The following is a 10,136-nucleotide window of genomic DNA, read 5'->3' as shown; positions in this document are numbered from 1 at the left end:
TCTGCGTGCACGCTTTTGCGCCGCTCTTGGGCTCAGCGCTTCAGGCATCGCGGCAGGCAGCCTCGATTCTGGCGCGCCGCGGGCCTCAGAGGACCCCAGCGCCGGCCGTGGCGTAGGGCCGGTGGACGCGGTGGTAGCGGCGGCGGCGGCGGTCGTTGCGACTAAACCACGCTGGTTGTCTCCGGATCACGCTTTCCTGACTGCTCTCGCAGCTCTGGCTGATTGTTCTGCAGCTGGCGCCATGTCTGTGAGCGAGATCTTCGTGGAGCTGCAGGGCTTTTTGGCTGCGGAGCAGGACATCCGAGAGGCGAGCCCCGTCCCTCCCTGTCCCTTTTCCCTTTGCTTCCCTGGGTGGGTGGCTCCTTCTTGGGCGGTGGGGACGCCCTCGAGGGTGGGTTGTTTCCCTCACGGTTTCATGTTCGGGTACCTTGCCGCCCCCGAATCTGCTGCTCTGTGCTGATTGCCTGTGTTCGGGGCTGGGCTTCGCCAGCATCACCTGCCTCACCTGAGCGTCCCATTTCCTGCTTTTTGGCACCTGTTTCGGGGGCTCCGTCAGCGCCTGGGACTCAGCCCCCGCGCGCGTTTCGTGTGTATGTGTTGTCGATGCGCCTCAGGACTTCTCAGCCCGTGTAGAACGAGTCTGCTCTGCTGTGACCCATGAGGTGTCTCCAGCCCCACTAAACTTTCTTTCCCTTTGTATATCAGGTTCAACTTACACTTTTCATTCCTTTGGTGCCCCGGATAGCTTCTTGCCTCAGTGCTCATGCGTGTGCTGCTTGTTTTTTTCTGGAATTTACTACTCCCCCCCCCCCCCCCCAAGGCAAAATTAGGGAGGAGAGACAGAGATAGATCTTTAACCCGCTGGTTCGCTCCCCAAATGGCCACAATGGTCAGGGCTCTGCCAGGCCAAAGCCAGGAGCCAGGAGCTTCTTCGTGACCTCCCTCGTGGGTGCAGGGGCCCAAGCACTTGGGTCATCCTGGGCTGTCTTCCCAGGTGCATTAGCAGGGAGCTGGGTCGGACGTGGAGCAGCCGGGACTTGAACTGGCATGCGTGTGGGATGCTATCTCAGTGGCAGCTTTACCTGCTGGGCCAAAGCACCAGCCCCTGGAATTTACCTCATTGCTTGGTTATCTCATATTCTCCTGCTGATCTCACAGTCTAAACCCATCTCTTTCTTGTTAGGTTTGGAGTAGCAAGTCAACATTTCAAAATTTGTAGTTATTGTTTTTAAAACTTTCTCCTCCACTGTGATCCAAACTCCAGTGTTTACGTGGCACCTAGCACACAAATGTGCTCAGCATTTAGGGGCTGGCGCTGTGGCATAGTGGGTAAAGCCCCGGCCTGCAGTGCCAGCATCCCATATGGGCGCTGGTTCGAGACCTGTCTGCTCCACTTCTGACCCAGCTCTCTGCAGTGGCCTGGGAAAGCAGTAGAGGTTGGCCCAAGTCCTTGGGCCCCTGCACCCACATGGGAGACCTGGAGGAAGCCCCTGGCTCCTGGCTTCAGATCGGCACAGCTCCAGCTCTACCTCTCTCTGTAACTCTTGTCTTTCAAATAAATAAAAATAAAAATCTTTAAAAAAACAGTGCTCAATATATATATTTGGTAAACGAGCGAAGGTAACTGCCTGACCCTTGTTGTGACTGAGTCTTCATTTTATAGTTTACGTTAACATACGTTACCTATTTAAATTTCTATAGTGTTCCAGTTGATACTGAAGTTGGCTGCCTGGGGAACCTTGTGCTTTCTGACTTCTTGAAGGTCTCACAGAGGACATCAGCTGAAAAGTTGGGATTCAAACCTGGTTATTTTTTGTAAAGGCTCAGTCCTTGAGAAGATCATTACTGTTGTGATGTATATGAAGGAGTGACAGATAAAGGATGCTATCTAATGCATTTGTACGAGTCCACGATAATAATTATGTCGACTCTGTCTGATTTTTGTGTTTAATTCTCTCTAGGAAATCCGAAAAGTTGTACAGAGTTTAGAACAAACAGCCCGAGAGATTTTAACTCTACTGCAAGGGGTCCATCAGGGTGCTGGGTTTCAGGACAGTAAGTTCTTGGTTTTGATTTTGAAGGTTTTTACTCTGATTTATTGATCACTTATTTAGTGAGTTAAACTATTAAGGCATTTCATGTCTATCATTTTATTATGAAACGTGGCTATCAGGGTTTATGGAGAGTAAAAATAGAAAAAAGAAGGTTATTTGATCATATTATAAGTTCAAAATATTTGTTTCAGTTGATTTTCTACTTTTACAATGTGTGGTTTAAATAAGGATGTTCTTTTTCATAATGAAATTCTACTGGCAACAGTTAGAATTGTTTAATGACCCTTGGGTATTTAAACAGCTTTTCTTTGGTCCTTTGTGTGCGCACATGTGTGTGCAAGCATGCACAAGTGTGAGTTCAATCTTTCAGTTTTTAAAAAATTTTTTTAGTTTATTTGAGAGAGTATACAAGAGAATTCTCACATGCTGGTTACTCACTATTTGCCCACAGTGGCCATAGCTGGCCTGGCCTGGGCTGGGACTGGGGTCAGGAGCCAGGAATGCAATCCAGGTCTCCCAGGTGGGTGACAGGCCATCACTGCTGCCTCCCAAGGTGTGCATTAGCAGGAAGCTGGAGTCAGGAGTTAGAGTTTGGAATTAAACCCAAGCAATACAATGTGAGATATGGGCATCTTAACCATGAACTTATATGCCTGCTCCTGGATATCTTTAATATGCATCTATAAATACAAGGTGGCTAGCATGTTCTGAAATTATCATGTTTCCAGTTAACCCCTTGAGTGAAAATCAGGTTTGTCAAGTATAGACACGAGACCTTCATCATAAGATGCAGCCAGCATAGCTGAAAGAGCTGAAATACATTTTCAAAGAGAGTGATGTAATAATGTAGCGTATCACTGGCAGAGCTAGGCCATTTTCTGAGATATGCAGAGTGGGTCAGCCTGGCTCAGAATAATTAGTGAAGGCTCTTTTTGACCAGCGATGCGAGATGCGAGCTGGACGTCCAGTTCTAGCCATTGTCTGGGTCTGATTAGGACTGGCGCTGGCTCGCAGTTCCTTAAGGATGAGGTTGTTGGCAGTAGCTTAGTTGTGTTTGTTTACTTTTCAGTGTCAATAGGGAATCTGGAGATTTTTGAGTGCCAATTTGAAGAGCAAGAGATTCATATAGTTGGTTGTGAAATTAAAAAGTTATTTCCAAATGGACTGTGTAGATTATTAAACAAGAACTGTATTGAAGTTGCTGAGATTTTCATTATGTTATTATCTTTTTGATCAGTTCCAAAGAGGTGTTTGAAAGCTCGAGAACACTTTGGCACAGTAAAAACACATCTCACATCTCTGAAGACAAAGTTCCCTGCTGAACAGTATTACAGGTTTGTAAGAAAGCAGCATTATTTTATAACTGTAAATAAAAAAAGGGCAGGAGAAAAGTTGTGTGTGCTGAGTGATTGCTTCTGTTTGTCTGAATTCCTCTATGTAGAAGAAACCACAAAAGGAAAAAGAATCAAACTCATAATGGTGACAAAATAGGTGATTTTATTTTTTCTGCTTTTTACTTGCAGAATTGTAAGGAACATGCATCTTTTGCAACAGAAAAAAAATTCTGTTGTGTGAAGCTCCATTGAGTTTTCTTGTGAAGCTCCATTAAAGGTAGAGGATCAGGTGGCAGTGTACTTACATGGTAGTAGAGTTCACCTTAAAACTTGAACTTCACTGCCAGGTGACATATTTAGCTAATGTTTATGCCATATCCTTCAACTTACAGTGTAGTTAAAGATATAACATTGTTTTCCGTGCCAGAAGAAAAAATGTTGATTGCTAATGAAAGGAAAGCCCAGGCCGGTGCCGAGGCTCACTAGGTTAATCCTCCGCCTGCGGCGCCGGCACACCGGGTTCCAGTCCCGGTTGGGGCACCGGATTCTGTCCCGGCTGCTCCTCTTCCAGTCCAGCTCTCTGCTGTGGCCAGGGAGTGCAGTGGAGGATGGCCCAAGTGCTTGGGCCCTGCACCCGCATGGGAGACCAGGAGAGGCACCTGGCTCCTGGCTTCGGATTTGCGCGGTGCGCCAGCTGCAGCGGCCATTGTGGGGGTGAACCGACAGAAAAGGAAGACCTTTCTCTCTGTCTCTCTCACTGTCCACTCTGCCTGTCAAAACAAACAAACAACAAACCTGCATTCTGTTTTTTGTCTTTTTTTTTAATTTGTTGCAACATTTGAAAATCAGCATAAATATCCAGGTGTTGTATGATTTCCTATTCTTACTCCAGACTTCTAGCTCCATATCCTCAGGTTTTAAGTCCATCTGCTTGGTAATTGCAAATTTTGTGTAATTTTGTAACTTGGAGTTTTCTTGATACCCTGCACTCATATAAAAAATGTAGGAATCAGTTAGGTGTTGAGGCTGATCTACGACTAGCATTGTCATTAATCTTCATTTAGAAATTGTTTTTTTCTTAGAGCAGTGTGGCTCTTACTGATTAAATGTGTAAGCATGATTGCCCTCGTCATCCATAATCTTCAGGTGCAATTTTTGTATTCATCAAAATGAGATTGTGCTTCTCCTTGATTTAGCTTATAGGTAAACGTAATAGACTTGCGCCTGTAGTGCTCTGTCTAGTATGGTTGAGTGCATATGTAATGGGGTCTCACAGGGGATTTTATTTGACAAAGAGTCCCCTTTCTAACTGTTTGAAGCGTGGCTGTCGTTTGAAGGCCCCTGACCTCGCGCCCTCTCCCGGCTGCCTTTCCTGCAGGTTTCACGAGCACTGGAGGTTTGTGCTGCAGCGCTTGGTCTTCCTGGCGGCGTTTGTCGTGTATTTGGAAACAGAAACTCTGGTGACCCGAGAAGCAGTGACAGAGATTCTCGGCAGTAAGTGTCTTCCTTGGTGAGACTGCAGAAGCAGGCATGTCAGCTTGTTTTTGGTAGGCATGTCAGCTTGTTTTTGTTGCTTGTACTTCCATGAAAACTACATAGAAAGCCAGTTACTTGGAAACAAAACATTAGAAACAGGCAGTGGCTCACTTGTGCTTGGATGGTTCTCTTAGTTTTTAATATGTAATTTAAAAAATAAGTTCAAGCCTATAGAAAAACTGAAAGAATAGTACAGTGAACATCTGTGTACGCCTCACACATTTCTACCGTTTAACATTTGCCACCTCTCCTCAGTCAGTCCTGTGTGTGTGAGAGAGAGAGAGATCCATTTCAAAGTCAGGTATAGATGTCTGACTTCACCCTTAAATACTTTAGCATGCATCTTCTAGCAAAAAGGATATTCTCTGGCATAACTGGATACTGTTCTTGGTAGTAGCTTTTAAGAGAAGACTAGAAGGAAAAAAATGCAAGTTTGCTTAAGAGTTCAAAAAAATCCACAGTGAAGTCTGGTTGCCAAGTGTGTGACAACATTGGAAAGGCAGAAGAGTCATCCCTTCTTCACTTCACTTTGAGAGAAATTACGTGTTGCTGTTTTTATATCCTTAGGCTTAAGATGCATTCCCATGGTGACTTTATTTTGCTATGTTTTCTAGTTGAGCCAGATCGGGAGAAAGGATTTCATCTGGATGTAGAAGATTATCTCTCAGGAGTTCTAATTCTTGCTAGTGAACTGGTAAGAAGCTCAGTAATTTGGAAGTTCCTTTCTTGATCATCTCGCTTCACTGTCAGTTTCTACAAGAGTGCCCAAATTTAGGAAGTCCTGATTCTTTTCTAAGAAACCAGCTGGTTTCCAAGTAGTCACTCGTTGTGAACAGGATGTGCTTCAGTTGGCTAGGTGTGACAGAAATGCCAGCTCGAAACTAGGAGGTAGCTGTGTGTACATATTAACATACATTTTTACAAGGTGATCCTTTTTTTTTTTTTGGACAGGCAGAGTGGACAGTGAGAGAGAGAGACAGAGAGAAAGGTCTTCCTTTGCCGTTGGTTCACCCTCCAATGGCCGCTGCGGCCAGCGCGCTGTGGCCGGCGCACCGCGCTGATCCGATGGCAGGAGCCAGGAGCCAGGTGCTTTTTCCTGGTCTCCCATGGGGTGCAGGGCCCAAGCACCTGGGCCATCCTCCACTGCACTCCCTAGCCACAGCAGAGAGCTGGCCTGGAAGAGGGGCAACCGGGACAGAATCCGGCGCCCCAACCGGGACTAGAACCCGGGGTGCCGGCGCCGCTAGGCGGAGGATTAGCCTAGTGAGCCGTGGCGCCGGCCCTTCTTTTTAGAGTACCAACAACATAATGTTCCTGGTAACTGTTAATTCATGCATTTGTTTTGGACACCAATTTACCTATATAACCACATTAGTTATCTTTTGTTCTCTTAGTCTTTCTTGGGATTATTTTTTTAGATTTATTTATTTTGAAAGAGTTACATGGAGAGAGGGAGAGACAGAGATCTTCCATCCAGGGGTTCACTCCTCAGATGGCTACAATGGCTGGGGCTGGGCCAGGCTAAAGCCAGGAGCTGCTTTCGGGTCTCCCACGTGGGTGGCAGGGACCCAAACACTTTTTTAAAAATTAATTAATTTATTTGAAAGAGTTACACAGAGAAAAGGAGAGGCAGAGAGAGAGAGAGAGGGAGGGAGGGAGGGAGGGAGGGGTCTTCTATCCATTGGTTCACTCCTCAGTTGGTCACAATGGCTGGAGCTGTGCTGATCTGAAGCCAGGAGCCAGGAGCTTCTTCCGGGTCTCCCATGTGGATTCAGGGGCCCAAGGAGTTGGGCCATCTTCTACTGCTTTCTCAGGCCATAGCAGAGAGCTGGATTGGAAGTGGAGCAGCCGGGACTTGAACCGGCACCCATATTGGATGCCGGCACTCGAGGCGGTGGCTTTACCTGCTACAGCACCAGAGGGGCTCAAACACTTGCACCATCTTCCACTGCTTTCCTAGGCCTGCTGATAGCAGGAAGCTGGATTGGAAGTGGAGTAGCTGGCACAATAACTGGCACCCATATGGGATGCTGGTGTCACAGGTGGTGGATTTACCTGTTACACCGCAGCATTGGCCCTGGGGAAATTGTCTTATAAAAGTTTTTTTTTTGAAAAGCCGCCAGTAGGAGAGTTGAATGTGCCAGGGGCTGTGTAGCTTGCAGAGGTGAACATGCTTACTATTTGGCTTCGTAAGCCACCATGTGCCTTCCTTGCACTAGGAGAAGGCAGGATATCATCTTTGATCTGTGACCCTTGTGTTCCACAGCTGTTGCTGTAGCTCTGGTCATTTACACCTTCATTGGAGCCGGCAGAAGGAAATAAAGGAAAGGGCATGCCCCTCACTTGGCCTTGCTTTGAGTGGTTCTAGCCACTTGTATTTAACATTCCGGTGCCTTTTCTGTTGGAGAGGCAGAGATGGAGTCCATCTAGGAGGGCACATGTGCAGTGAGAATGTGAGGAATCCTCACCGTGGAAGATGGGAGACACCTGGAGTGCCCCGTCAGTGGTTAAGACCACGTGTTGTGAATGCACTAAGCGGATAGTGAGGGAGGTCTGGAAAAGCAGCGGGGTTTTGTGGAGAAGGGGACTCTGGAGTCACTTGTGCTGACAACTGTTAGATGCTTGTTCCTTCTTGTCTGACTGATTTTAGACAGCTGGAGGCGTAGCTCACTTGGTGGGCTCAAGAAATCTGACAGTTTGGCTTAGTTTCAAAGAAATAGTGCTGCTGGGATGGCTCTGTCCTTTTTCCTATACCTTACAGCTCATCTTCCAGGTTGACGTGTGCAGGGTTTACACACTTGATTGCACAATGGCCAGTGTAAGAAATTAGAGAGGTTTTGGAAGATACCTCTATTGAACCTCTGTGTGGCAGACACTGTCTTCGTTTCCAGGAGCTCCTGTTGGAGCTCGCACATTCCCTGAGGTAGAACCACAGGGGCGCAGCGTGAGTCAGAGATGTGCTGAGGAGGAGCCGCACAGTAACGCCCCCTTGTTTCTCTCTCTGTGTGTAGTCGAGGCTCTCCGTCAACAGCGTGACTGCTGGAGACTATTCCCGGCCCCTGCACATCTCCACCTTTATCAATGAGCTGGATTCCGGATTCCGCCTTCTCAACTTGAAGAACGACTCCCTGAGGAAGCGCTACGATGGCTTGAAGTATGACGTGAAGAAAGTAGAAGAGGTGGTCTATGATCTCTCCATCCGGGGCTTTAATAAGGAGACAGCTGCAGCTTCTGTTGAGAAATAGGAGGCTCCCCCTGCTCCTGGCCTGGCTGACCTCGCGGGGAGAGTGAGCAGAGAGTGCCTCTTATGGTAGTTAGGACGCCCAGTTGCTAAACACTGCGCTTTATTTTCTTAACCGGTTGTGTGGTGTGCGCATCAGAATTGAAACACTTTTTTGGGGTTAAAAAATAGCCTTTACATGGACAGAATTTTCTTTGTTATTTCAGTGGATTTGCTCAGTTATTCAGTGTATTTCAGTTCTGTCAACAAGTATAAATGTCAATCTCGTGGTGAAGTTGCTTTCCGGCATACCTGACTGTTGATGTACTGATGGAGAAGCCCGTTATTTCTGTGTAATTCTCCCGGATTCGATGCTTGATGTTTTCTCTATCCAAGTTAGCCATCCACCCCAGGATGCAAACAATTAAAGAGGTGATTGCCAAGCAAGGAAAACTCCTTCCCTTCTTTTAAGCCTTGTGAATAAATGAGGTGTTGGCTTTTTTTTTTTTTTTTTTTTGGTCAAGGAAGTTATATCCTTGAATTCTTTTTCGCTGCCATCAAAATTCAAAATCCAAAACTGAAAAATCAGGCTAAACAGATTATTTTGGAAAGTTCTTACATTAAAGGGATTTAGTAAACGTCTTACCATTTGGTTCTGCCAGGTGGGGAGCAGGGCTTAGCATTTTAAAACACCTCTGCTTTTTGATTCTGCCTTAACATTCTGCTGTTGCAGCAATTAAAATCGTCTTCACACATGGCTTGAACTAACACTTCATGTGATATATTCCTAAGCTGGGAAATTTTTTTCCTAGCAGCCAGCTAGACTGTTGGGTCTGGGAGTATAAAGCCACCCACGTGAATTTAAAAGTTAGCAGTACCCCAGCCAGTGTGTTCTTAAAGAAAAATGCTATGTTTTGGCAGAAAGGTAAAATCCCTGGATTAAAAAAAAAACAAAGTTTGATTTGGTAACATCTTTAACAGTAGGAAGTTTTAAGCTGTTGAAGGCCATCTCTACAGTCAGGTTTTGCATCCACAGTTTGGGGCCAGTCATGTATATTTTATTGGTCCCTCCTCCACCTCCTCCATCTCCTCCTCATTTTCAGCTAGCACTAAGAATCTTTGCCAGGTAACTCTTGCTGCTGAATTGAATTGATGAAAATGGTGACTTAATCCACAGTTATTTGGCACTGAAGGGAAGGTGCTAGTGCTTCCTAGAGTAATGTGAAGTGTTTAGAAGTATCACTTGCTAGTACCAATGTGTATAGTGGAATATCGGGCATTACCTCCACATTTGTATCAGGCCCAGGGAAAGGCTGACTGCAGTTTACGTCATGAGGAAAGAGGCAGGAGTGAGGCATGAGTCTCTCTACGTTGGATTTTAGAACAGTGTTCTTGACAGCGCTTTATGAGGGGAGTTGGTAGAAAGAAAAAATGTTAGGTTCTTAAGAGTGCCTAGGGTGGTCACTTAAAATGTGCAGTAATAGCACTGCCTGGATTGAGCAAGAAGGCTTTCAGTTACAGGATCCAGCCTAGGCAGTGAGTTTGATGACAGTTTTGTCTCTTAAGTGTTGATTCTGCTTGAAAATGCTAAAGTTCTGGCCAGAAGTGGATTTCAGTTGTAACAAACACAGTTCAAGTGCAGGAGCACATTCTGGTCCTGTAGTTTCATGTGAGAATGTAGAAGTGTCATGTGTGGAATTATACTGTTGTGTTTGTTGCTGGCTTGTTGTAAAGCAATAAAAACAACCTTTTTTTGGGTCCTTTGTACCTTGGTGTGCTGCTGCTTTGAGAACTCTTCTATGTGGAAAATAAATACTATTTTTGAGGCTGAAAATGACCAGGGTGACACAGGGGTTACAAGCACATACTGCTGTTGCAATGTTTACACTAAGCAGAGACACCATCACTCAGCTCTTCCTTGTAATGTGTAGGTTATATTTGTGTGGTCTGCTTTCAATTGAAGATGTTGAAAAAACCTTGGCTGTAGTTTTA

General features: G+C 45.8%; 1 protein-coding gene across 2 annotated transcripts; it reads left to right on the top strand.

The window, feature by feature from the left end:
* The first annotated feature begins 112 nt into the window (after window positions 1-112).
* On the top strand, window positions 113-9,911 carry TSN (translin). Of its 2 annotated transcripts, XM_002723011.6 has the most exons (6): window positions 113-307; window positions 1,962-2,055; window positions 3,292-3,388; window positions 4,767-4,882; window positions 5,539-5,618; window positions 7,936-9,911. In XM_002723011.6, exons 1-6 carry the CDS (start codon window positions 242-244, stop codon window positions 8,167-8,169), a joined length of 687 nt encoding a protein of 228 aa, XP_002723057.1. In that variant the 5' UTR covers window positions 113-241; the 3' UTR covers window positions 8,170-9,911. The 2 variants fall into 2 exon arrangements, with proteins under 2 accessions (XP_002723057.1, XP_008249307.1); XM_008251085.5 differs by lacking the exon at window positions 5,539-5,618.
* Window positions 9,912-10,136: the final 225 nt, after the last annotated feature.

The sequence above is a fragment of the Oryctolagus cuniculus genome, chromosome 3 (assembly GCF_051225735.1).
Source record: "Oryctolagus cuniculus isolate XC-2025 breed Fujian yellow rabbit chromosome 3, ASM5122573v1, whole genome shotgun sequence".
In the NCBI taxonomy this organism is placed as follows: Eukaryota; Metazoa; Chordata; class Mammalia; order Lagomorpha; family Leporidae; genus Oryctolagus; species Oryctolagus cuniculus.
The sequence above is the reverse complement of the archived record's forward strand: the minus strand, read 5'-3'. Positions and strand labels throughout refer to the sequence as shown.